General features: G+C 57.3%; 9 protein-coding genes across 9 annotated transcripts in view; 4 read left to right on the top strand and 5 right to left on the bottom strand.

Moving 5' to 3' along the window:
- Positions 1-663: 663 nt before the first annotated feature.
- Lhcr17 (light-harvesting Chl a protein 17) lies at positions 664-1,514 on the top strand. Its single transcript, XM_005828781.1, has 2 exons — positions 664-761; positions 880-1,514. The coding sequence occupies exons 1-2, from the start codon at positions 674-676 to the stop codon at positions 1,467-1,469; spliced, it is 678 nt and encodes a 225-aa protein (XP_005828838.1). The 5' UTR covers positions 664-673; the 3' UTR covers positions 1,470-1,514.
- Positions 1,515-1,621: 107 nt separating this feature from the next.
- GUITHDRAFT_112001 (hypothetical protein) lies at positions 1,622-4,941 on the bottom strand (the record flags this gene model as incomplete). Its single annotated transcript, XM_005828780.1, has 4 exons — positions 1,622-3,512; positions 3,939-3,999; positions 4,045-4,783; positions 4,840-4,941. 4 exons carry the CDS (start codon positions 4,939-4,941, stop codon positions 1,622-1,624), a joined length of 2,793 nt encoding a protein of 930 aa, XP_005828837.1.
- A 1,585-nt stretch (positions 4,942-6,526) lies between these two features.
- On the bottom strand, positions 6,527-7,672 carry GUITHDRAFT_112000 (hypothetical protein; the record flags this gene model as incomplete). The annotated part of the gene is made up of 1 exon (XM_005828779.1): positions 6,527-7,672. The coding sequence occupies one exon, from the start codon at positions 7,670-7,672 to the stop codon at positions 6,527-6,529; it is 1,146 nt and encodes a 381-aa protein (XP_005828836.1).
- A 2,292-nt stretch (positions 7,673-9,964) lies between these two features.
- On the bottom strand, positions 9,965-11,941 carry GUITHDRAFT_141612 (hypothetical protein; the record flags this gene model as incomplete). The annotated part of the gene is made up of 1 exon (XM_005828778.1): positions 9,965-11,941. One exon carries the CDS (start codon positions 11,939-11,941, stop codon positions 9,965-9,967), a length of 1,977 nt encoding a protein of 658 aa, XP_005828835.1.
- Positions 11,942-12,288: 347 nt separating this feature from the next.
- Positions 12,289-14,188, bottom strand: GUITHDRAFT_141611 (hypothetical protein; the record flags this gene model as incomplete). The annotated part of the gene is made up of 5 exons (XM_005828777.1): positions 12,289-12,402; positions 12,588-12,683; positions 13,079-13,739; positions 13,808-13,990; positions 14,169-14,188. The coding sequence occupies 5 exons, from the start codon at positions 14,186-14,188 to the stop codon at positions 12,289-12,291; spliced, it is 1,074 nt and encodes a 357-aa protein (XP_005828834.1).
- Positions 14,189-15,888: 1,700 nt separating this feature from the next.
- Positions 15,889-17,851, top strand: GUITHDRAFT_51468 (hypothetical protein; the record flags this gene model as incomplete). The annotated part of the gene is made up of 4 exons (XM_005828776.1): positions 15,889-16,128; positions 16,256-16,626; positions 16,954-17,449; positions 17,612-17,851. Coding segments are annotated over 4 exons (1,347 nt in total), but the record flags the coding sequence as incomplete, so codon positions are not given.
- A 618-nt stretch (positions 17,852-18,469) lies between these two features.
- GUITHDRAFT_88256 (hypothetical protein) lies at positions 18,470-19,038 on the top strand. The gene is made up of 2 exons (XM_005828775.1): positions 18,470-18,753; positions 18,807-19,038. The coding sequence occupies exons 1-2, from the start codon at positions 18,482-18,484 to the stop codon at positions 19,000-19,002; spliced, it is 468 nt and encodes a 155-aa protein (XP_005828832.1). The 5' UTR covers positions 18,470-18,481; the 3' UTR covers positions 19,003-19,038.
- Positions 19,039-19,120: 82 nt separating this feature from the next.
- Positions 19,121-22,018, bottom strand: GUITHDRAFT_88253 (hypothetical protein). Its single transcript, XM_005828774.1, has 6 exons — positions 21,970-22,018; positions 21,513-21,579; positions 21,293-21,467; positions 19,713-20,990; positions 19,422-19,475; positions 19,121-19,237 (listed from the first exon to the last, which is right to left on the bottom strand). The coding sequence occupies exons 1-6, from the start codon at positions 22,001-22,003 to the stop codon at positions 19,202-19,204; spliced, it is 1,644 nt and encodes a 547-aa protein (XP_005828831.1). The 5' UTR covers positions 22,004-22,018; the 3' UTR covers positions 19,121-19,201.
- A 1,223-nt stretch (positions 22,019-23,241) lies between these two features.
- The window catches only part of GUITHDRAFT_164246 (hypothetical protein), a gene marked incomplete at its 5' end in the record, with an annotated part of 3,663 nt that continues 1,484 nt past the window's right edge, over positions 23,242-25,420 (top strand). Inside the window, 8 exons of the mRNA XM_005828773.1 lie at positions 23,242-23,952; positions 24,181-24,273; positions 24,342-24,402; positions 24,660-24,712; positions 24,895-24,957; positions 25,030-25,068; positions 25,230-25,271; positions 25,318-25,352. Coding sequence (XP_005828830.1) covers positions 23,242-23,952; positions 24,181-24,273; positions 24,342-24,402; positions 24,660-24,712; positions 24,895-24,957; positions 25,030-25,068; positions 25,230-25,271; positions 25,318-25,352 — 1,097 coding nt within the window. The remainder of the gene's footprint in view (positions 23,953-24,180; positions 24,274-24,341; positions 24,403-24,659; positions 24,713-24,894; positions 24,958-25,029; positions 25,069-25,229; positions 25,272-25,317; positions 25,353-25,420) is intronic.

Raw genomic sequence — 25,420 nt, 5'->3', positions numbered from 1 at the left:
GCCGGCCCAACTTTGATTTTGCTAGTCCAATATTCCCTCATCTCCTCTCTGACCGCTTGGACCCACCCCTTCGATTTATCAAATCGAACCCCACCCTAGCTGTTGTCTTCCGATACCCCACCATCTCGTAGAACTCCATAGTACCCCTACCCCCTAGAAACCTGAAAGGATTTCCTCCGTCACAAAAACCCACCTCACTACCCCCAATTTCTACTTCAATCACCCACCTGTGGACCCAGTACCCACCCATGGAAAAGAGGTGGTCTCTTTAGGGTACGGTACTCCCCAAAAAAAGAGTAAAGGGGGGTAGTATTGGAGTGAATCAGGGGGGTACATAAAAATGTGGTGGGACAGGATCGGATGGAAACCCACGATTGAAAGGGTGGGGTACATTGACTACCGGTACAATTCTACAAATTTATCTCAGTAAAACAAGGGTCATAGGTACACTAGTACCCCCCAGTATCCCCAAATGAGAAGTCTGGAGGCATCAGCGGGTGGTGGTGTGAAATATTCAAGGGAGGGGTGGTCTCCATATGTGCGAGAGGAGGGATAGAGGGGGTGAGGGTGGGGTTCTCGTGGAGAAAAGGGGGTGCAAGTGAGGGGGTGGTGGTGTTACGGGTTTCCAGGGGTATATAAAGAGGAGGAGGCAGGAGAATCGGCAGTCTTCGCCATGTTCAGAGCTCTCCTCGTTGCGGCATGCGCGGCCTCCGCCGCTGCCTTCGCTCCCTCCGCCGTCCTCCCCCGCGCTGGAGCCCGTGGTAAGTGTAGCAGATTGATCCCTGTTCCTTGTTGTTGTTGTTCCACCCTCTCTTCAGTTCGGAGAGAAGAGGATCCCATGAAATCGCTGAAGAGATGCTGACTGGTTTCCTTGTACAGTTGCTGCCTCCAAGGGACCCTCCATGCAGCTCTGGGGTGACGGAACCGCTCAGGGCCTCTCCATCAACGCTGTTCCCTTCCTTCAGCGCCCTCCTGCTCTTGACGGAACCCTCGCTGGAGACGTTGGCTTTGACCCGGTTGGATTCTCCAACTACATCGACATCAGGTGGTTGAGGGAGGCTGAGCTCAAGCACGGACGTGTCTGCATGCTCGGCGTCACTGGCCTCATCGCCCAGGAGTTTGTCAACCTCCCCATGTTCCAGAACGGCAAGACCCCCGTTGATGACTTCTTCGTCGTCCCCGCTGCCGGTCTCTGGCAGGTGTTCTTCACCATCGGAGCCATCGAGTTCTTCACCAACGGCTTCAAGCTTACCCCCGGAGACATGTTCTCTGAGGGCCGTGAGGCTGGTGACCTTGGATTTGATCCCCTCGGCTGCGGCAAGAACCCTGAGGCCCTCGCCCGCCGCCGCCTCGTCGAGGTCAAGAACGGCCGCCTTGCCATGATCGCCTTCGGAGGCATGATCCACCAGCAGCTCCTCACCAAGCAGGGAACCATCGAGCAGCTCCTCAACTTCAAGGCTATCCAGTAATTTAGAAATATAGTTTGAAAAAATATAAAATCCACAAACATGCAATGAATGATGTACTTGAATCTCACATGGTTCTCAAGTTGTCTCTCATCAAATGCATAAACATTGCTATTTTCTTTCACATACATAGAGATCAGTTGTGGTTGTCACTCTCAGTGCAGAGGTTCTCTGTATCTGGCAGCTGGTCTGTGCTCGTCATAATGTTGTCTAGTCCAGCGGCTGGGAGGGCGATCGTGACGAACCTCCGGCATGTGATGAACCCCATGACGCACGTGCTGCATGTTGTGCCCAGCTCCAGCTCCCGCTCCCGGGGGCTGATGTGTGGGCATGTCAGGCATGGGTCTGAACCGATCTGGATCTTCATGCATGAAAGCTGGGGGAGGAAGACGATATCCCCTCCTTATCATGGCTTGATGCAGAAACGGAGCGGATGCCTCGGGCATCTTCACTCCATTCTGGCCAGCTCCGGCTCCCCTTGCCATGTACTTGCGGAGGATGTTGGAGTCAGGCTCGTTGAGCATCATGCCGGAGGAGTTGATCCTCGATGAGTCCCACGCCATTTCCTTGTCGCACGCTCGACCTTCGCCTGCCTCTGCAAAGAAGGCCTTGGAGGTGGAAGAGATGGACGCGCATTCCTCCTGCCACTTGTCGCCAAGAATCTTCTCGCCATAGCCGTACAAGCAGATCCACCTTCTAGCCTTGACCTTGACCAGCTCTAGCAGTGCAGGAGGGAAGTACTCGATGGAGCTCCGCTTCTTCCTTGGGGTGTAGACTGAAGCTCTCTCCTTAATCGCGCACTCTCCCCGCTTCTTGTACACCTCGCAGCCCTTCCTCCCAGTGAAGGAGAAGATCTGCTCCACTACATCCATGGAGGCAGGCCCAGCGAGGTCCTCGTACCGCACGATGAGGACTGGCAGGTCGACTGCCATCCAGTAGTCGTGAAAGCCTGACCACATCTCAACCTCGTGCTCCACGAAATTCTCCCAGAGGTCGCTGAAGGTCTGGAAAGTCTCGTCGGGCAGGGTGTAGTTGTGGACGTTGGTAGCCATCATGTTGAACCAGGAGACCAAGACGTCCAGCGGGTTGCGGACGATGACGACTGCGCGGCTGATGTGGATCGGAGGGCCTGGCTTGTTGGGCCAGTGCGTCTTGATGAACCAAACGCTGTCGTCTACCCTTCCCTCCCCCATCACGTTGTAAGCCATGGCCAGTGACATGTCCACGAAGTCACTCCCTGACCTGATCCCGGAGAACTCCTCCAGCAGGCCCCTTGTCATCGAGTTCCCCGAGCGGGGGAAGCTCGCTAGCGCGACCTTTCCCCCCAGCTCGTTCACCTCTCCCTCCTGCAAAAAGCGCTTCTCTTCTCCCCGACTAGCACACTTCCCCTCCTCTCCTTCTCCAGCAGTAGGAGGCTCCTGGGGATGTTGGGGATGTTGTCCGTGCCTTGTCGCAGCTAGCTCTTCATCACGGTGACGAGCAGGTTCGACGGGTGCAACATGCTCCCTCGACCCTCCTGCTGCATCCTCAGGTTGCTGGGATGGACGCCCGGCGTCATGGGAAGATGGAGACGTCGGGCGCTGGTTCTTGAGATGGTCAGCCGTCCACCGATCATGATGAGACGCTCCTTGCTCTTCATGCCTCGCTCGGGCCTCATCGACGTTCCGTCCCATCAGGGTTCGACTCTGCTGCGAGATCCCTGCATCCCTTCCTCCCAGTTCGCCATGATCGGCCCCTTGAACCTTGTTCGCTTCCCCGCTCGCCTGTCTGTTTGTGGACGTGCTTTCGGCACTAGCAAAGATCCCCCAGCGCACAGGAGCTGCATCCTTGCCGGAGGGACTGACGTACATGAAGTATGCAGTCCCTAGGAAGGAGCATGCAACGCCCAGCACTAGAACCGCCTTAGAAAGACTTCTGCAGCTCCTACCTCCGCTCGTTGTTCGATGCATCTTGGTTAGTTTATCCCTTCTTGAAGTTCCTTTCCACCTCTCATCGCAGCGTCTCTGCAAATTTCGAGATTGCACTCTCAACCTCCATCCTCGTTCACTGAGCAAAAACAAGAGTTCAGACACAATGAGTGTGAGTAGATAGAAACAAAGTGATCTTAGCTACGTGACCCAGTCATATAACTCGCCATCCATCTGCACCATGCCCTTCCACCCTCCCTTCTTCGAACACCGCAACCTCCCTCCCTCCCTCCCTCCCTCCCTCCCTCCCTCACTCACTCACTCAATCCCTCACTCAATCCCTCACTCATTACCTACTTCCTCCCTTCCTTCTTGTCCTCTCCTTCACCCACAAACATTCAATCCTCTCTCTCCCTCCCTTGCTCTCTCCCTTCAGCCATTCCTTCCCCAGTGGCTGCTCCCACCCCTTCCCCTCCCTACAACCCGTCGATTCTCTCGATCAGCTAGCAGCCATTTCCTACATGCGTCCAAGAAGTCACGGTGATGTGACTCATGCCTCAAGTACCCGTCCAGGACCACAAAACCCTTCTTGTAGTCCTGCCAATCTTCCAGCATTCTGTTGATCCCTTCCCGTGAGGAGCCCTTTGGAATGCTGCACCATCTCCTCTTACCGCCGACGATTTGGATGCAATCAGCGTCGTCGGATGCTTGCAGCCTGATGAGCGTTACGCTCCATTCCCTCATGTCAAGAGACAAGCAGAAGGCTAGCGTCGTCATCGTCTTCCCCGTTCCCGGCGGGCCTTGGATCCAGCCCAAAGCCTGCTTCTCTACCACCCTCTCCCTCAAGAAACAATGCAGGTGCGTGAAAGCTTCCCGGCAGTAGAGAAGGAGCTCTCCGTCTCTTTGTAGGTAGGATGCATCGAGACGAAAGTACTTGTTGTCGTTGCAAAAGCCCATCCAATCCAGTCTTGCATCTGACTCGTTCCAAGCAATCGGTGGCACATGGGATCCGGTGCTCTGTCTCAAAAGGATAAGTTTTTCTTCTCCAAGCTGCTTCTGACGTTCTCCAAGCTGCTTCTGACGTTCTCCAAGCTGCTCGAGTCTCTTGTAAAGGGCGGCCTTCATCGTGGGATCCTGTTCATGTTTGATCTGAAGCAGTACAGCCTGGATGTTTCGTTCCACAACCCTCATCTTTTCTTCTACCTCCTTGATAGCTCTTCCTACAGGCTTGACCTCTCCTCCTACTTTAGTCTCGGCAGACTGGTTACTCACATTCATTCCAGAGTAGCACACCCGCTGCCTCTTGCTCGCCTCCCTAGCATCCCCTCCTCGTATGCGCAAGTGGCATCCGCCCCAAGCCATCCTCAGATTGTAGTCAACACAACGCCCAGGACATGGACATGACGCTCCCTGTTACAAGCACATCTCAGAAAAACCTTCCCTCCAACCCTCAGGTCGCTCCTCACCACCGCGCTCGAGATGATGATGGAGCTCAAGCATGTCAAGCCACCAGCCCTGCCCATAGCCCTCGCCCCTCTCCCCCGTGCTTCTCTCTGCGGGCTGCGCATCTTGACCTCAGCAAGCGGGTCCTTGTCCGCCTTGCCGACCTGCTCTGCCGCGCCCAGCACAAAGGGATATACGGTACTCGCTAGGGGGTCGTCAGAGGGGGTACTGAGAACACCCAAGGGAATGGCGCGCCGCGAGGGTCGATGGAGGTTGTGGACTTGGAGCTGGGTAGCAACATGTATGTTACAAGGAGATGAGAGACGAATGTCCGCATGATCAGAACGTGTAACAAGACAGCTTACAGATCCTTACCAGTCGAGCTAGGCCACCTTGCAAGCTGATGAGCTTGATACTTTTACTGTTCACGTCCCTCATGCGTCATCGTTGATGACTTTCATCGCTGACAAGATCATGGCATGTGCATGAGCCGCTTGTTGCTGGACTTCAGACATGGTGGGTTGTGATGGCGACGGGGTGCAGCCAACATTCATAAGTCGCTCTCAGTTCTGATATGATGCAAGGAGGAGACCCATGTAACCTGTAAGCTACATGATCTCACTGTGCACTGTTTAGCCCCGCATCTGATCTTGAGGGGCAGATGAAGACAGATTGTTGCAGTGTTCGATGATGACATGCAACGTTGTGGTCGTCAATCTTCCCCTCCTGTAGTTGCTCACGCCATCTCAAGGAACACTGTGCCAGGATGCACCAGACACCATGAGAATGCAGCAAATCCGATGCAGCGGTTTTCAAGATGATGGACTAGTTGTGAAGATGATGGACTGGTTTTGAAGATGATGGACTGGTTTTGAAGATGATGGACTGGTTTTGAAGATGATGGACTGGTTTTGAAGATGATGGACTGGTGTTGAAGATGATGGACTGGTGTTGAAGATGATGGACTGGTTTTGAAGATGATGGACTGGTTTTGAAGATGATGGACTGGTTTTGAAGATGATGGACTGGTGTTGAAGATGATGGACTGGTGTTGAAGATGATGGACTGGTTTTGAAGATGATGGACTGGTGTTGAAGATGATGGACTGGTGTTGAAGATGATGGACTGGTTTTGAAGATGATGGACTGGTTTTGAAGATGATGGACTGGTTTTGAAGATGATGGACTGGTTTTGAAGATGATGGACTGGTTTTGAAGCTGCTACATCTCCTTCAAAATTATGGGCAAGCAACCGAGTAACAGGTTGCTTCAGGTTGCTGCCAAGTATTTGAAACTGAGCCCTCACACACACAATCCCCTTTTCTGAGGAATGAGACAGGTAAATAGTTCTAGGCAACCTTTTTGCACACAGCAGAAAGCTTCAAGAAAAACATGTTCTCTTCATTACTTCTCCTTGTTTGTACAAGGAGATCAGGTGAAATTGCATCATGATGACTTCCAGTTGCACATGGAGATGGAAAGACTTCGAAATCAAGTAAGAGGAACCATCAGCAAAAGCACAAGTGCTTGTATTGCACCTCCATGGTGACACTTTTGATCAAGTACAACATGAAAGTGATCAAGTAAGTTGTCTTTCAACCTCTACACACTACATCTGCCTGTCGATCTCATCTTGCAGATATCAGGCTGATCATCTTCCCAGCCCCTTTGCGACCAGCCGCCGCTTCTTGTCGGATCTTTGCCTCGCCTGCTACACGCCTCCGATATCAATACTCGCTATCTCTGCCTTCCTCCCTTCGTGCCCTCGCTTCCATCCGTACTCCTCCAGCGCACCGCAGCCCGTGATTTTGCCTATCCGAAAGTCCTCGAGCCTTTCTGGCAGCACCATGAACACCACCCTCACCTCCCATCCAGCTGCTGGGATGCCTAGCCCCGTGAGAGCCTTTGCGAAGAAAGCCAGCTTGAAAGAGTGGACGTCTGCCTCTGTCACCTGCACAAACTCTACTTGCTTCCGACGAGGCTCTACTATGATAGCGTCGTAGCCTCCTTGAAGGGGGTTGACGGGCTTCAAGCAAGCTCTCTCTGCAGGAAGCGTTCGCATGCCTCCCTTTGCATCAAAGGTTATGACTGGACATCCCTCCCATTGCGTGAGCTCTTGTGATCCCCGATACCTAAGGCTCAGCCCGTACTGCACCTTCTTGAAAAAGAAAAGCTCGAAAAGCAAGCCCCTTGTAGTCGGATTGCGTACCCCGTACTTTGAGAACAGCCTCGTCAACGTGTCTAGTTCTACCGCTTCTGCAAGCTTCGTCGCGACATACTTGCTGACAGGCATCCAGTTCGATTCCCCGTTGTACTCGAAGCACGCAATCAAGTGGTTTACAGTCTGCGGTGATGAGTCGCCCATGTTGCCACTGAAGATGATTTCTAGGTTTGAACACAACCTCAAAGCCGTATCCAGCCTCGGTTTCACCAATGATGCGGGCGTCTCGAACATGTACCGACATGAGCCGCCAGCCAGGTAGTATTTCAGCTTGATCTTCTCTCGTCTAGACCTGTTCCTCTTCCATGTCTTCAAGCCAATGCTCCCCGCACTTTCATCCTCCTCCAGCATGCATGCTACACGCTGATAGAAAACGTCCCATTCCACTGCTTCCAGGTACTCACTCTCCGTCCAAGATACAACGGTGTGTTGTTGGAGATTCACCCGATTGTCAGCTTCATCGTTTATCTTTCCTCGAGGAGACATCGATGTCGCTACTACAACCCGTCGATTCTCTCGATCAGCTAGCAGCCATTTCCTACATGCGTCCAAGAAGTCACGGTGATGTGACTCATGCCTCAAGTACCCGTCCAGGACCACAAAACCCTTCTTGTAGTCCTGCCAATCTTCCAGCATTCTGTTGATCCCTTCCCGTGAGGAGCCCTTTGGAATGCTGCACCATCGCCTCTTACCGCCGACGATTGTGCCGAGCCATAAAAACTGATTTGAAGTTAACAAAAAAGTGACCAGCTCATGGCAGGTTAAGTTAAAAATCAGTACGAGGATAAGATCCTACAAGCACCATGATGAAAGTGCGAAGATGAAGAGGATGAGAAGAAGAGCATCTAGGAGGTTCTTCTGCTTCACCTGCTCTGCTCTCCTCCTCCTGTCGATACCTGCTGCTGCCTCTCCGTCGCACCTTGCCGATGAGCTCAGATGTGAGGTGACAGGTAAGGAGGAGGCAAGGCCATGGGCCGTGCCAGGAGGCAGGGAGGAGCAGGAGGAGCAGGAGGAGCAGGAGGAGGGTGCGCTGTTCTTCTGGGATGTGCATGACGGGCATGCGGTCCATCCTTGGAGGTTTCACTTGTCGCATGCCTGGCTGAGGGCGAACAGAGGAGCCTGTCTTATCTTCACTGTAAACCTGATCCTTGACGACGCCATGTCTGCGGTCTACAGGTCCAACACCTGCGCAGACAACAACATGTCGGCTCCCTTCCTACTCGAGGTTGGCTGCGGGAACTACTCGGGGGTCCTCGAGATGCGAGTGGAGAGCACGGGGGAGCTGCTGCTGCGCTCAGACGTCTACCAGGTCCTCGTGCTTGACGGCTCCTGTAGGCCATGCAGCCCCGTACTCCGCATCCAGCAAGGGTCTCTGGCGCCGTTTGTGTACACGGGGACGGAGGACAGCCTGCTGTCGCTGGAGGTGTCATGGCCGTACGGAGGCAACTGCACGAGCTGGGACGAGAGGGCGAGAGGCTACGTGGTGAGGGTGTACGTTGAGGGAGAGGAGGTGGGTTCAGCGGCGCTACGGCGAGACGAGGTGTTGAAAAAGGCGTGTGTGTCAGTGACGATGCCGGGAGAGCTGGAGGGAGGTCAGGAGGTGACGGTGGAGCTGGAGGATGCGAGCTCGGCGGTGCTGGCGAGGACAGAGGAGACGGTGATCTTCCATCGGAGCGAGGTGAGGAGGGAGCAGGGAGGATGCGGGGAGAGCGAGCGTGTGCTGTCTATCTCGTTCTTTGACGGGCGTGTGGGGAACGCGTTTGTTACGCTGGCGATCGCTCATGATGTGGCGCTCAAGTACAACGCGACGTCGATCCGCCTGCCGGAGCATCGGAGGTACACTCGCGACTATGACTGTAGACTTCTGCGAGAGAACCAGATGGTGACGATGCTGGAGGCGCTGGGAGGATGCATACGTGTGGAGGGGCAGGGGGGTGGGAGCGGGGGAGGGGAGGGGTGGGTGAGAGACTGCACGAGCCTCGTAGACTGTCATGCTCACCGCAACGGGCTGGACCAGGCGATTGAGCTGGACCGAGGAGCGACGTTGCGGTTCTTCCGGAGGGAGGTGTCGAGGGTCCTGATCCACTTCGACACTTCAGCGAGAGGAGACGATCTTTGCGTCCACCTGAGGTCAGGCGACGTGCTCGAGCGAGTATCAATGTCTCATCACATCGGGAAGGGGCAGTGGCAGCCGCCGCTGGCGTTCTACGTCGCAGCCATCGCGGTGCACCGGAAGCTGTATCCTCAGTCCCGGGTCGTGCTGGTGTCGCAGCCGTCGTCAGAGCTTCTCAACCCGAGCATCAGGGTGATCCAGGAGCTGTTTGCGAGGGTAGAGCTTCAGACGAGGTCGGCCATGCAGGACCTGTACGAGCTGGTGCAGGCGAGGCACCTGGTGCTGTCTCGCTCGACGTTCTCATGGACTGCAACCTTCTTCTCTGAGTCCCTCCGGAGCCTGGTGTCTCCCCAGCTGGTGCTGGCCCGGTGGGCTGAGGCCCCTTATGACCTGGTGGAGTACAGCTTCCCGGGGTACCAGGCCTTGCTGGAGAAGTACGCGGGGTCTGGGAACTGGAGGAGGACGCCGGAGGTGCCCGTGCACGGGCTAGAGCCGAACGTGAAGGAGCAGATGATGGTGTATGCTCCTCAGAGGCTGCAGTGCGAGGAGGTAGTGCGGGTGGAGGGAGCGACTCGATGCCTGGAGGAGGGGGAGGCAGAGGAGATCGTGGAGGCACTAGGGATGTGAGAGGGAGGACGACATGTTTGTTGATTGGTCAAATCGAATGTATGTTGTTATGAAATCTATCAAGATACCCGGATGCTTACTGAGACACTATCTCCTCTCAGTCTTGAACCAGCGTTCATCCTGGAGAGATTGAAGATCTCTCGAACATGCTTCGAAGAGCTTTGTCTTGGACCCTTTCAGACTCCCTCTCACATCCCTAGTGCCTCCACGATCTCCTCTGCCTCCCCCTCCTCCAGGCATCGAGTCGCTCCCTCCACCCGCACTACCTCCTCGCACCGCAGCCTCTGAGGAGCATACACCATCATCTGCTCCTTCATGTTCGGCTCTAGCCCGTGCACGGGCACCTCCGGCGTCCTCCTCCAGTTCCCAGACCCCGCGTACTTCTCCAGCAAGGCCTGGTACCCCGGGAAGCTGTACTCCACCAGGTCATAAGGGGCCTCAGCCCACCGGGCCAGCACCAGCTGGGGAGACACCAGGCTCCGGAGGGACTCAGAGAAGAAGGTTGCAGTCCATGAGAACGTCGAGCGAGACAGCACCAGGTGCCTCGCCTGCACCAGCTCGTACAGGTCCTGCATGGCCGACCTCGTCTGAAGCTCTACCCTCGCAAACAGCTCCTGGATCACCTTGATGCTCGGGTTGAGAAGCTCTGACGACGGCTGCGACACCAGCACGACCCGGGACTGAGGATACAGCTTCCGGTGCACCGCGATGGCTGCGACGTAGAACGCCAGCGGCGGCTGCCACTGCCCCTTCCCGATCAGATGTGGCGAAGATGCTCGCCCAAACACGTCGCCTGACCTCAGGTGGACGCAAAGATCGTCTCCTCTCGCTGAAGTGTCGAAGTGGATCAGGACCCTCGACACCTCCCTCCGGAAGAACCGCAACGTCGCTCCTCGGTCCAGCTCAATCGCCTGGTCCAGCCCGTTGCGGTGAGCATGACAGTCTACGAGGCTCGTGCAGTCTCTCACCCACCCCTCCCCTCCCCCGCTCCCACCCCCCTGCCCCTCCACACGTATGCATCCTCCCAGCGCCTCCAGCATCGTCACCATCTGGTTCTCTTGCACGACTCCGCAGTCATAGTCGCGAGTGTACCTCCGATGCTCCGGCAGGCGGATCGACGTCGCGTTGTACTTGAGCGCCACATCATGAGCGATCGCCAGCGTAACAAACGCGTTCCCCACACGCCCGTCAAAGAACGAGATAGACAGCACACGCTCGCTCTCCCCGCATCCTCCCTGCTCCCTCCTCACCTCGCTCCGATGGAAGATCACCGTCTCCTCTGTCCTCGCCAGCACCGCCGAGCTCGCATCCTCCAGCTCCACCGTCACCTCCTGACCTCCCTCCAGCTCTCCCGGCATCGTCACTGACACACACGCCTTTTTCAACACCTCGTCTCGCCGTAGCGCCGCTGAACCCACCTCCTCTCCCTCAACGTACACCCTCACCACGTAGCCTCTCGCCCTCTCGTCCCAGCTCGTGCAGTTGCCTCCGTACGGCCATGACACCTCCAGCGACAGCAGGCTGTTCTCCGTCCCCGTGTACACAAACGGCGCCAGAGACCCTTGCTGGATGCGGAGTACGGGGCTGCATGGCCTACAGGAGCCGTCAAGCACGAGGACCTGGTAGACGTCTGAGCGCAGCAGCAGCTCCCCCGTGCTCTCCACTCGCATCTCGAGGACCCCCGAGTAGTTCCCGCAGTCAGCCGTGAAGAGGAAGGGAGCCGACATGTTGTTGTCTGCGCAGGTATCGCTCTTGTAGGCCGCAGGGATCAACTCGTCGAGGATCAGGTTTACAGTGAAGATGAGACAGGCTCCTCTGTTCGCCCTCAGCCAGGGATGCGACAAGTGAAACCTCCAAGGATGGACCGCATGCCCGTCATGTACATCCCAGAAGAACAGCGCACCCTCCTCCTGCTCCTCCTGCTCCTCCCTGCCTCCTGGCACGGCCCATGGCCTTGCCTCCTCCTGCCTTTTCCCATGGTCCTCGTGTTGAGACAGTTGGGTAGAGAGCGTCTCATCGTAGGAACCGCCACCCTCGCTGCCTCCTTCATCACCGGTCACTTGACATCTGAGCTCATCGGCAAGGTGCGTCGGGGAGGCAGCAGCAGGTATCGACAGGAGGAGGAGAGCAGAGGAGAGGAGAAGGAAGAAGCGGATTCTCCTCATCCTCGTCCTCCTCGTCCCTCCTCAGCTCAGCTGCTCTCGACTCGAATGTGGAATATGAGGAATAAAAAAACGTTCGCTCGTTTGACCCTTTTTTTTAGCCTGAAGATCTTGAATTTCTCAGTCCAGATGTCCACGGCGCTGTCAACACTTCCGACAACTGCCGCGGGCCGCCCGGGGCCCGGGGCCCGGGGCTTGCGGCACTGTGACATGCCCGGCGAGGCTGAGGCGGACAGTGACTCAGAGCTGTAACTCAGTCCGATGCCGGAGCCTCGGTAACAGTCCCGATTCACTCAGTGACTCTTGAAGGCTGGGCAGGGAGCGGCCAAGCCGGGCGGGACGGTACTAGATCATGCTGCGAGTCTCTTTATGTTCCATTCTACGGTGTACGGCGTTCCCAGTTTCATCTTGCCACGGAGGGCCCTCCGGAGGCTCAGCGGGCCACAGACACTGATGTAACGGCCCTGCCGTCGTGAAGGCCTCAGGCGACGGTCATCACTGTGGACAAGACGCTGCCACCCGCGTCTCTCCTTGCAGCTTTCAGGCTCACAAACTCATTACCAATATCACTATCACCATCACCGTCACCATCACCATCACCATCACCATCACCATCACCATCATTATCATCTCTTGATCCACATGATACCCCCGCCAGGAAGATTCCCTTGTCAGTGATTCTAGAGTCCATGGATCGAAGAATCTGAAGATAGTTGTGAGCACGACCTCCGTACATGGACAACCGCTGGGTAAGAACACAAGGAGCACAATCAAGGCAACAAGGATGTTTCACGCGGATGCATTGCAGGAGGAGTGGAGGAAAAGAATGAGGAGGGAGGGAGGGACGGGGGAAAGAGAGGGAGAAGGGGAGGAGGAGGAGAGAGGGTGCCGGAAGAGGGAGATGGTGAGGAGTGAAGGAGGGAGAAAGGGTGGGTGACAAAGGAGGAGGAAATGGGGCAGTAGCAGCAGCAGCAGAAGAGGACGAGGAGGAGGAGGAGGAGGAGGAGAAGGAGGAGAAGGAGGAGGAGGAGGAGGAGGAGGAGGAGGAGGAGGAGGAGGAGGAGGGGGAGGAGGAGGAGGAGAAGGAGAGGCAGGAGGAAGAGAGTCATCTGTATCATCATCTTCTTCATGATCACTCACCTCGGCCTCGTACTTTTCCATCATGCAGCCGCAGAAGAAAGCATGCCGCACTCCCTGGAACTCCCTGAAGTACTTGGACGCCTTCGCTGCACACCCGTCCATCAGGTGGACCTTGGAGGACGGGAGGAAGAGCGAGTCCCGTATGCAGCATGGCAGCGCCGCCCATGCTGCTGATCGACTTCTGGCAGTCTCGATGACCAGGTTGTTTACCTCGTTGCAGCCATGCACCGACAGCACCAGCGTCGTCTCCGTCACGAGCTCCAAGTGGTCTCGGAAGTCCCCCTCCAGCTTCTCTACGTTGCCCAGCGACCTCTGGCCCCTCTCGCGCATGCTCGCGTCCCATCCATCCCTGAAGACGTCGAACGCGGGACGAGCGACGAGATCTAGCGACGTGACCTGCAAGGACGGAAAGCGGCGAGCCAGCAGGATGCCAACGAGCCCATGGCCGCATGCGACGTCGAGGACGCGGTCGATGTGCTTCCTGTGCTGCAGAGACAGCAAGAAGTCTCGGACGAACTTGTACATCTCTATGCTCTCTATAATCTCCTTCACCCGGCAGACCTTGGGCTCCAGCAGATGCGCGCGGTCAAACGCCTCCACTGCCTCCTCGAACTCCGGCAGCGAGTCGAAGATGTAGCGGAGGAGCCTGACCCGTAAGGTTCTGCCGAAGGAGCAACAAAAAGTCAACACGAGCTCCCACAGATGTCACAAGGAGCATAACACTCTCACATGTTTAGGTTCTCGATCTTTGTCGATGGTTTGATGCAGGATGCTCGCATAGGAAAGCTCTCGAGCTCGTCCTGATCCCACTCCCCGGCATACGACACAACATCGCTCCACTGCCGCTCCTCTCGGTTCAGAAACTGCGAGATCGCTCCCTGGAATTGAGCATGGCATGCTGTGATTGGGCGTCTGCACCGAGAAGGATGACAAGGGAGATGGAGAGGAGGAGAGGAGAGCTGAAGGGGAGCAGAGGAGGGCTTGAGAGGAGGGGGGAACAATGGGGGACTTTGGAAGCAAGAGACTCGACACCCTGCTGATGTTAACAGACTCTGCAAGAAGAACAGCTGCAGGTGACGAAGAACAGGACCTCCTCTTCTCCCCCGCCATGTTTCTCCAGCATGATCGCTCGCCCCCATCCCTCTTCCTCTCTTTCTCTTCCTCAACGCTGTCGGGCACTCAAGAATGGGGGCCGGCACGTTCGAGGTTGTGGGGATCCGCGGATGATGCCAATATTGGGATTCAGGGGGCTGCACCGGTATATGAAATTCCAGGATTACTGATTACCGCTTTTCATCCTACACGAAAGGGGCACCGTCAGCGGTGAGAAACTGCCCTGTCACGGTGAGTCCGGAGAAACTGCCCTGTCACGGTGAGTTACCGCATTCATCCTACACGAAAGGGGCACCGTCAGCGGTGAGAAACTGCCCTGTCACGGTGAGTCCGGATCGGACTCCCGGGTGACTCAGCTGGTGACTCAGCCGCTGACTCAGCCGGCTCCGGACCCGGCCGGGATGAGTCACTGACCGCACTCCCGGAAATGGCAGGCCCTGAAACGGTCCACCGGGCGGCCCGGCGCCCCCTCTCCCACCCCGGCCGCGGATTGCAAGTTCAGCCTTCCAGTTCCGAAGTTCACGATGTAAGTAGTCACTGCTGCCGCAGTAGTCAGTGCTCTGAGTCTGGCCGCAGCCTGTGTCAGTGCCAACGGTGACCCGGAGGCCCGGCCGCCGCCCCGACCGGGGGCCCGGCCAGATATAAGGGGCAGTTTGTTGGTCGGTTATAAGAGTAACGGCGACCCAAACAAGAGACAGGGAGGCATGCATACAAGGCGCATGTTCAGCAGTCACGAGGGAGGAAGAGGAGGAAGAGGAGGAAGAGGGAGGAGGGAGGAAGGAGCAAGTGAGGAAGGACGAGGAAGAGCAGGAGAAGTAGCCAGCATGCATGGAACGACATGGGGAGACAGCAGTACGACGAGGTCGTTGAGCAGCAAAACTCCGTACAAGGCAACATGCAGGAGATTGGTGGATCGCATGCTATGCGCGAGCAGAGTATGCGCCCTCGCCCTCCTGCTCGCATGTCTGAACGAAGCTTTCTGCTTCACATCATCCCCGCTTGCCGCACAATTCTCAGCTCGCACGCATCACAGGTTTACCTTGGGGCTGAGAACCAAGTTGGAGAGAAAGGGGAGAGTCGGCCAGGTTCCTTCTGCTGCTCCCGGCGTCGGGCCTTTGAGCTTGATGGCCATGGACGGGTTTCACGAGGTGATGAACGGACTGTCGCTGCTCCAAGAGAGCGTTGAGCCTGCGCAACGTCATCTTGGCGACCAGCACGCCAGCAACTTGCTCGCAGACGCGACTGCCTCTGCGGGACCCGCTGGCGTGCAGGGAGTGAAGGACCAGGTGATCCATGCTGGAGCACAAGTGCTGAAGCAGATGGAGGCCCTGCTGTCCGCAGCGAAGGCCTCCTCCTCCAAGTACGTCGGCGGCGTTCAGGTTCCCCTCAAGGGGATAGAGAGCAATTTGCAGAAGCTCATGGCGGAGGTGAAGGCGGACCAGCTCCTCAAGGCCCTGAGAGAGCTCAACGCTGCTCTCCCGAAGCCCGTGCAGCTGGCAGAGCAGGAGCTGTCCTCCTTTGTGTCCATCCTGTACAGCAAGCTTGCCGCTGCTATCCACGAGGTTTCGAGGGACAGTGACAACGATTTGTTCAACGGCTATCCCTTCAACGCCAAGGCCCTTGGCCTCTGGTTCGCCTCTGTTGTCTCCTTCTCCTCCGTGGTGAGGAGAGAGGAGGAGCTTCCTTACCCCGGCAAGACGTACGACCCTGCGGCAGCAGACAGGTACTTCAACAAGCGTTGGGTTCTCAAGTACGGGAGGGCAGTGCAGCTGGCCTATATCCTGGGAGGATGGGGGATCGGGTTGTTGAGAGATCGGTACGAGTATGGGGGGATCGGAGGACGAGGAAACAAGTGGGAGAAGAACATGCCGATGAGAGCCAAGCAGCTCCTGGGCCTGACCCAGCGCTTGGGCACCACAGCTATCAAGATTGGACAGGTATGCCCCCTCCTCCCTCCTCCCTCCTCCCTCCTGCTCCCGCTCCCGCTCCTGGTACCCCTGTCCCATGTATCGCCGTCCTCACCCTCCTCTACCTTGCCTGTTGTTTCCTCCTGACACCTTCCAGGCTCTCTCCATCCGCGGCGACATCCTCCCTGCTCCCTACGTGAAGGAGCTGAGCGAGCTACAGGACCGAGTGAAGCCCTTCCCCAATCACATCGCCATGGAGATCATAGAGGAGGAACTCCGCAGTTCCACAGGAGGCAAGAGCCTGAAGGGCATCTTCCGCACCGTCTCCAGCGCCCCCGTCGCCGCCGCCTCCATCGGGCAGGTGTACAAGGGGGAGCTCATGGACGGGCAGGAGGTTGCGATCAAAGTCCAGCGCCCTGACGTCATCAAGGACATCGCGCTCGACCTCTACGTCTGCAGGACCATCGCCCCCCTCTGGAAGAAGTTCTTCAAGCTCAACAGCGACCTCGTCGGCCTCATCGATGAATGGTGACGACCCTCCCGTCTTGTCCCTGCCCCTCCCTCATCCCCAACTCCCCTTGCATCTCCCGTCTCACTCCACTGCTCCACCACCTCGTCCTACTCTTTCATATTGTTAGGCTCCTGCTCCTGCTCCTGCTGTTCCTGCCCCTGCCCCTGCCCCTGCTCCTGCCCCTGCTCCTGCCCCTGCCCCTGCTTCTGCCCCTGCCCCTGCCCCTGCCCCTGCCCCTGCCCCTGCTCCTGCCCCTGCTCCTGCTCCTGCTCCACTACCACAAACAAGTCGTGTATCGCATCCTCCATCCCCTCCCCTCCTTCCTCCCCGTGACGCTGCGGCAGGGGTGCTGGCTTTGTCAACGAGCTCGACTACGAGCGAGAGGCCGTCAACTCTCAGCGCTTCCTCGCCGCCATGAGGGCCCGGGGCCTCGACGCAGTGACAACGGCTGAAGTTGTGGAGGATCTGTCGACTGAGCGGGTCCTGACGACTCGCTGGGTGGTCGGGGAGAGGCTGGAGAAGAGCTCTGAGGACGACGTGGGAAGACTTTGCGGGGTGGCGCTGAACGCGTACCTGACGATGCTGCTGGACACCGGGCTGCTGCACTGCGACCCGCACCCTGGGAACCTGCTGAGGACGGAGGACGGGAAGCTCTGCATCCTCGACTTTGGGATGTGCATCGAGGTCGAGAAGGACCTGCAGTACGCGTTGATCGAGTACATCGCCCACCTCATGTCCGAGGACTACAAGCAGATCCCTCGCGACCTGATCAAGCTCGGGTTCGTTCCTGCCGGGAAGGAGGCGCTGATCCAGCGAGCTGGGGTGGTGGAGGCGCTCTCGGTGATCTTGCGGCAGCTGGCGATGGGGGGAGGGCCCAAGAAGGTGCAGGAGAGGATGATCAAGCAGATCAGGGAGGAGTTCGGGGACCTGCCGAGGGAGGAGATCAGGGAGAGGATGCGGGCCAAGTTCAAGGAGATGAACGAGCAGGGGCTGGTGACGGAGGAGCGAGTGAACGTGGGGGACGTGGCAAGGAAGATGGAGCAGCTGCAGGAGGACGACAATAACTACTTCCAGATCCCCCCTTGGATGGCCTACATCCTCCGAACCTTCTCCGTCCTCGAGGGTATCGGCCTGCAGCAGGACGAGGACTACTCCATCGCGCAGGAGTGCTACCCCTACCTCGCCAAGAGGCTCTTCTCCGACAGCTCCCCCCGGGCCCAGGAGGCCCTGCGGCAGATGCTCTACGGGGCTCAGGCGGGGCAGGAGGGAGCAGGAGCGCTCAACGTGGCCCGCCTCAAGGAGCTCTCCTCGGGCTTCCAGAGCTACACCGCCAGCACGAGCTCAGTTGAGAAGTCAGCTGGGCTCGACCGGGCCACCGACCAGGTCATAGAGCTCCTCCTCTCCCCGCAGGGCAACTTCGTGCAGCAGGTGCTGCTGGAGGAGCTGGCAGCGATCGTGGACGCGGGAGGCAGGAGCTTGCTCAAGCAGGCGACGCTGAACCCGATCGGGAGCGCGGCGGTGGAGGCACTGAAGCAGCAGAAGGCCCTTGCCCAGCAGCTCCCAGCTCCTCTCCAGAACCTCGTCCGCCCAGTCTTCCTCCCCGCCGAGCTCACCCTCGACGCCATCGAGCTGATCTCGGCGGACGAGGAGGACGAGGCGTCTCTGCAGACGGCGGCGAAGCTCTGGAACTTCCTGCAGTCCTTCTCTTCCCCTCGGCCCTCCTCCCCCGACGCCGACGATCTTGCCGACGTCCCACCTGCCCCTCAGCTCCCCCAGCTCAGCTCTCTGCTGGGTGCCGGGGGGCCGAGGCTCCCGCAGAGTGCGGAGGAGCTGAGGGAGGTGGTTGAGCGGGTGCAGAGGCTGCAGCCCGGCATGCTGTCAGTCGCGACCCGCCTGTCCTCCATCCTGCTCCAGCGCACGGCCTGCCGGCTCGAGGAGCGAGTCGCGCTGCATGGCGGCAGGTTCTCCCCAGTATCCTCCCAGTTTGTCTCCAGCTGCGTCTCGGCCCTCGACAGCCTCGACGCGGCCCTCAACGACTTTGCGGCTGACCGGCTGGCAGCAGCCCCGACCCCAGCTGGAGCCCAGGAGCAGATGACGCCGCTGGCAGTGGCGGCGCTGCCGGGGGACGGAGCAGCCGTACCCAAGTGAGTGATGCGAGGGATGGAGGGGGTGGAGGGGTGGCTCACCAGCTGGGCAGAGAGCCGAGGTGGACGGAGGAAGCCCGGAAGGAGCTGGAGAGAGCGCCGTTCTTCGTGCGGGGGCCGGCGAAGAAGCAGGCGGAAGAGCACGCGAGGAAGATGGGATACAGCGAGATCAGCATGGCGGTGATCGAGGAGTCGAGGAAGGGGATGAGCGACGTGGACGTAGCGAAGAAGATCATCGGAGTGAAGTAGGTGGGTGTAAGAGGGAGTTGGGGGAGAGGTATAAGGGAGGAGGAAGAAGAGAAGGAGGGAGAGGAGGAGGAGGAGGAGGAGGAGGAGGAGGAGGAGGAGTTTGATAAATCATGTCATGCTGAATTCGTTGTCTTGATTTAATTGAGTGATGAGTCGAGGATGAATAACCTATGATACACGTCGGCCGTCGGCCTCACCTTCAGCTCCTCGCTGGGTTCTGTAGCAGCGAGTCCTCCTGCTACAGGGTGAGGAGGAGGAGGGAGGAGGAGGGAGAGGAGCAGGAGGAGGAGGAGGAGGAGAAGTGGAAACAGTAGGATGAGGAGGGAGAAAGAGGGGGATGAGGATGAACAAGGGTCACGGTGGACGGAGGAGAGTACGAGGAAGAAAGCAGGCGGGAGACGGTTTGCGAACAAGTGTACCTGATCGTCTTCGATTTCTCTTCCCTCGTCGTCGATAAGCTTGTCCGTCATTCTCTGCGAAACAAAATTCATCAGACACCCTTCCCCTTCTCCTTCTCCTTCTCCTTCTCCTTCTCCTTCTCTTCTCCTGCTCCTGCTGGTGCTGGTGCTGCTACTCCCCGCAGGCGGCAGGGATCAAGACCAAGGACCCGTGCGACTTCGAGAACCTGAACATGCTCGTGCTCGTGTGCCACTGCTTCCTCCTCCCCTCCTCCCCCCCTCCCCTCCTCCCCTCAGCTCCCCTTCACTGACCTTGTTCGGGATGAGGAGGAAGGTGAGGGGGATGGCGATGAGTGGCAGCAAGCAGTGGCACACGAGCACGAGCATGTTCAGGTTCTCGAAGTCGCACGGGTCCTTGGTCTTGATCCCTGCCGCCTGCGTCGCGTACACTCCGATCTGGCTCGACACGACACCCCCGAAGTTCTGGAAGCCGGCTAGGAGGGCGTACGTGGTGGCCTCCAGGCCCTTGGGCACGAGCTTCGAGGTCAGGACGAGCATCGGCATGAGGCCGAACATGCCGACGACGTTGCCGATCACGGCATCGCCGAACATGTAGAAGGCCTTGTCGCTGATACCCCACGCGATGTTCACTCGCGCTATGATGAGCATGTCGAAGCTGGCAGCTACGATCTGGATCAGCGTCGTCACCCAGAAGAGCGTGCGGAAGTTCCAGTCGCTCATGGTCGCCTGGAAGAGAACGATGCCAATCCATCCAGTCACTGACCCCACCAGAGACGCGTACGTGTTGTAGTAGGTGTAGTCGAACGCCGGGCCTCCGGGGACGCACTTGTCATCAGCGGTGAACCAGAAGTCTTGGGCACCGCTGATGTTGATATAGAGCACGCACGAGATGAACATGTACAGGTTGCACCTTGCCAGCTGCGGGGGGAGCCATCGGAACGCGAGGATACAGAGGATGACGGAGCAGACGACGGCGTACAGAGCCTGCACCTGGTGGTACTGGAAGAGGAGGAGGTCGATGATGGCATTGCCCATGGCCACCGCCGCCATGATCAGGCAGAAGAGGATCATGTACGTGTGCTCCTTGAGCAGCGACCAGTCGATCCCCCGCTTCTCCTCCTCCACCTTCTCGTCCCCGAGGTAGTCCATGACTGTGGGGATAAGGATGCTGGCGGCAAGGGGGATGCAAACCCAGAAGATGATCTGAGGGTCATAGTTGTCGGCGATCGGGCCCACGAAGACGGAGGCGATGAAGCTCCCGAGCTGGAAGCATCCCCACACGAACGACACCATCGTCGACCCGGTCTTGGGCTTCGCCTGCATCCTCTCAGCGTACTTGCCCTCGCACAGGAGGTCGCAGGTGGCGATCTGGAAGTTGGCAAGGAACAGAAAGATCGCTGCCAGCCAGGCCACGTGGATAGGGGTCGACGCGAGCATGAAGAATGCGAAGGTGCCCAGGAACGCGGAGGCGATGATGTAGCTCTTCTTGTGATAGCCGAGCAGAGGGTAAGCGTCCGAGACCACCCCCATAGCTCCCTTGATCGCCCAGGGTGTCATGGCTATGGACATCTACCAGCCCAGTCAGTCTACCAGCCCCTCCTCCTGATCCCCGTTCTCCTTCGTCCTACTCCTCTCATGCCCCCCCATCACCATCCTCTTCCTTCCCTCTCCCTCCTTCTCCTTCCCTCTCCCTGGTCCTTCCTGCATCCTACAAGATCATCACCGACACTGCACTGTCAAACCTACCACTAACACTCCTCCTTCCCTCCTCCCTCCTCCCGTCTCCTCCTCCTCCTCCTCCTCCTCCTCCTCCTCCTTCTTATGTTACTGCTCGTCATGATCGTGCTCATGCTCGTGCCCGTGCTTCTCACCATCGTCTGGCACTGGTTCCCATCGATCTGGAGGGACTTCTTGCAGTAGGAGAGCTTGATTAGGCCCATGATGGAGTTGAGGAGACCTTTGACGAACAGGTACATGACGCCGATCTGTGTGGTGAATTTCCATCCGAAATTGTGCAGCAGAGTGTCTTTGAAACTCTTCAACCCCCTGCCATACCCGAGTCAAACAGCTCCTGATCAGGGGTCGGACTACCTGTAAGGGTGTAGAACGTAGTCTGTTATCGTCGGGTTCTCAGGCAACTTGTACTGGTTGTTGTCATCTGCGAGAGGTCTGAGTCAGCTCAACAGCACGAGGCATCTGCCTCTTCCTCCCTATCTCCTACGAAGCATCATCCCACCCGTGATGATCGTGATCACGAGTCTGATCACGATCAAGTTCACAACAACAACAGCATCAGCACGAATACTTCTTAGCAATTCGTTTCACATAAAGAAATGACAAATCATCCACGAGATGATCAAGTGCAGCTGTTTGATCGCGACTTCACATCAACGTTCAGTCGCAACCTATCGCGAACAAGATGCAAGAATTTAATGCAGAAACCAACAAAAGATCAGAACGACGATCGTAGATAAAAGTATCATCATCAAAGATCATGAGATTGAATGTCTTCATCCTCATCTTCTCCCCTCCTCCTCCTCCTCCTCACCATCGAGGGCGTCATAATCACTCGGATCCGCCATCTAAAACCGGCGAATCGATAACCCACCCCCTACCCCAGCTTTTAAACCCCACCATTCAAAATTGGCAAATACCCCTATTTTTTCAAGTATAAAGATGGTAGTCACAATACCCCCACCCAGGTATTTTCACTACCCTACCCACTTACAAATCCAAGCCCGCCCTCCATGGTGCAATGACTCATCGGGAAGGTATGGTGTGGGGATGAGGGGAGATGCCAAGATGCGAATGAGGGGGATGAGTGAGAAATGAGGGGATGAGTGAGAAATGAGGGGGATGAGTGAGAAATGAGGGGGATGAGTGAGAAATGAGGGGGATGAGTGACAGATCTTGTAGTACGAGAAAAGTTTGGGTCACACCCACACCCCCTACCCCCTCCCAACCACCACCCACCCGTCTTTCGACTGACACAGGGAGACATTGAACCCCCCCGTTCAACATGACCCTACCTACAATTACAGAATACCCACCCTACTCGAAAAAAGAATTTTACACCCCTACCCCACCTTTTCCCTTGTACTACCCCCTGAAGTCTAGTACCCAACCCAGGGAACCTAGGGTGACATTTATATCCACCACCCCCTTGGAGCTACTACCCCCTTCAAACCAGGAAAAGTACCCGGTAATCATAATTCCAATGTCTCCCTTAGGCCGCCTGGAGATGGGTAGTGAACGGAGAGAGTGGAGGGAGAGGGAGAAGGAGAGAGAAGGAGAGGAGGAAGGAAGAGAAGCAAAGGCAGGAACGATGAGGAGGAGAAGGAAGACATGAAACGGATAGGAAAGGTTTGCTGCTGAACTGGATGTAAATCAAAGTCAAGCAAGGATGGTCGCTCGGTGGGAAGTGAATGAGTGAGAGAGGGAGATTGATGGGGTTGTGAGCACGAGTGAAGTCTGACACATGATTCACGACGAGAAAGATGAAAGTTGTCGTGAAGGTTGAGAGGTTGCATAGAGGAGTGTCCTCGTGGAATAGATGAGGGATTCGGCCGTAGGACAAACCTGCACCTGTCCCGTGACTCTGGGGATGACTCTGGGATGATGCAGCAGGATGAGATAGAAGAGGAGATGAGAGGCATTCTGTTGCTTTCATATCAGTGTTGATATGCACTGAGATCTCAAAATGCACTCATGATACGTTCTTGACGAGACGCTCTAAACACCAACATGTCTTCCGATCACCAACATGCCGCGTGACTCCGCTCATGTTTTCTCTGCAGGTCTCGTCACAGTGGACCAGAAGATGCCTCCTATCAGGTTGGTGGCTAGCTTGTGCTTGGTAGGCATGGTGTCATGCTTCCACCCTCTCCCCTCCTTCACGGGTATGCCGCGCAAGGGTGTGGCTGCAGTAAGCAGCAGGAGCGGCTCCATGAGAGCAGCTCAGTTGGAGAGGAGGAGGAGCATCGCGATGGCGGTGACGACGGAGAAGGAGGAGAAGCCTTCGGTTGAAGACTTGTCGAAGCTGAGCCTGGGAGCGGCGCAGATGCTTTACGAGCTCGAGGAGATGAGGACCAAGGATATCTTGAAGGCGTACAATGAGGGCAAGATCGGAAAGAGGGAGGCCAGCACGCTGACGCTGAAGAGGGTGGGGACGAAGCTCGGGCTGGGGAAGGCGAAGGAGGAGGAGGAGGGGAAGCAGGGAGCGTTCATGGAGGGAGGATGGGTCAAGAGGGGGAGAGGGTCCTCCATCACGAGGACGATCGAGCTCTACTCCTTTGGTATCAAGATCATTCTCCGCGAGCTCAAGCTGCGAAAGGTGGAGGATAAGGCGGAGAAGTCGGCTGCCCGCAAGCTGATCGCCAAGGACCTGCGGGCTGGTCTGCTCGAGCTGGGGCCCACCTTCATCAAGCTCGGCCAGCTGCTGTCCACCAGGATCGACATCCTGACCAAGGAGTACATCGACGAGCTCAAGCTCCTGCAGGACAACGTGCCTGGCTTCTCCGGAGACAAGGCGGTAAGATGATACAGCTCCTATCTCCCTTCCTCCTTCCTCTTCCTCTTCCCACCTCCAGTCCCCCCTCCTCCTCCCTCTCCTTTCTCCGCCCTCCTCATCCTCCCTCCTCCAACTACCACTACCACCTTCCCTTCCTTCCTCCTCCTCCTTCCACCTTGTGTCTCTCCCTCACCTCTCACCACCATCTTCTTCATCTGCTCTCCTCGTCTTCTCTGAGCTGGGGAGCAGGTGGAGGTGATCGAGCGCGAGCTCAAGAAGCCGATCTCCGAGGTCTTCTCCTCCTTCGACAAGCAGCCCATCGCCGCTGCCTCCCTCGGACAGGTTTGCAACCCCCACCCGAGACATCACCAGCTCGGTTTCAGCTGGGCAGGGAGCTGAGGGCGGTGCAGGTTCACAAGGCTGTGCTCAAGTCCAACGGGAAGGAGGTTGCGGTCAAGGTACAGCGGACGGGTGAGATACGAAAACCACTCCTCCTCCCTCCCTCCTCCCTCCCTCCCCTCCTCCCTCCCTCCTCCCTCCTCCCCTCTCTCCCTCCTTCTCCCTCCCTCCCTCCCTCCCTCCCTCCCTCCTCCCTCCTCCCTCCTCGCTCTTCCTCCTCTTCATCTCCTCCTGCCCTCCCTCTTCCCTCCTCTCTCTTCCTCCTCCTCCCTCTCTTCGTCATCTTCATCTCCTCCTTCCCCCTCTTCCTGCTCACGTGTCTGTCACAGGGCTGGATGATCTCTTCAAGAATGATCTCCAGAACTTGAAGTTTGCAGCCAAGGTCCTCCTGCTCCTGCTCCCGCTCCTGCTCCTTCTCCTGCTCCTGCTCCTGCTCCTGCTCCTGCTCCTGCTCCTTCTCCTCGTACTGCTCCTGCTCCTTCTGCTGCTGCCCCTGCCCCTTCTCCCTGCCCCTGCCCCTGCTTCTTGCTTCTCCTTTTCTGCATCTTCTTGACTTGCCCGCAGGTCTTTGACAAGCTTGACCCCAAGAGTGACGGAGCAGATCGTGACTGGGTGTCAATCTACGAGGTAAGAGGAGGGAGATAGAGAGCAGAGGAGAGCAGAGAAGAGGAGGATGTTTTTCTGATCTCTTTTTTGCAGGAGTCAGCAAAGCTCCTTTACCAAGAGATCGATTATCAGGTTTAGATACCTCCCAAGTCCTGATTTCCTTCCTACTCCTGCTCCTCCTCCTGCTCCTTACTCCTGCTCCTTACTCCTCCTCCTCCTCCTCCTCCTCCTTCTTACTCCTCCTCCTTACTCCTCCTTCTTACTCCTCCTCCTCCTCTCACTTTCTCTTCCAGAACGAAGCCAAGAATGCGATTCGCTTCCGCAAGCAGTTCGAGGTCAGAGTTTGTTCTCGCCTGCCTCTGCCACCTGATCCTCTTCCAGGGCATCGAGTGGATTAAAGTCCCAGAGGTCTTCAGGTAGAAACCAAACCCCTGCTTCTCCTCCTTAGTTGCTCCTGCTCCTGCCTCTGCCCCTGCTCCTGCTC

This window comes from Guillardia theta, assembly GCF_000315625.1.
Source record: "Guillardia theta CCMP2712 unplaced genomic scaffold GUITHscaffold_56, whole genome shotgun sequence".
In the NCBI taxonomy this organism is placed as follows: domain Eukaryota; class Cryptophyceae; order Pyrenomonadales; family Geminigeraceae; genus Guillardia; species Guillardia theta.
This window is presented reverse-complemented; position numbering and strand designations above follow the sequence as displayed.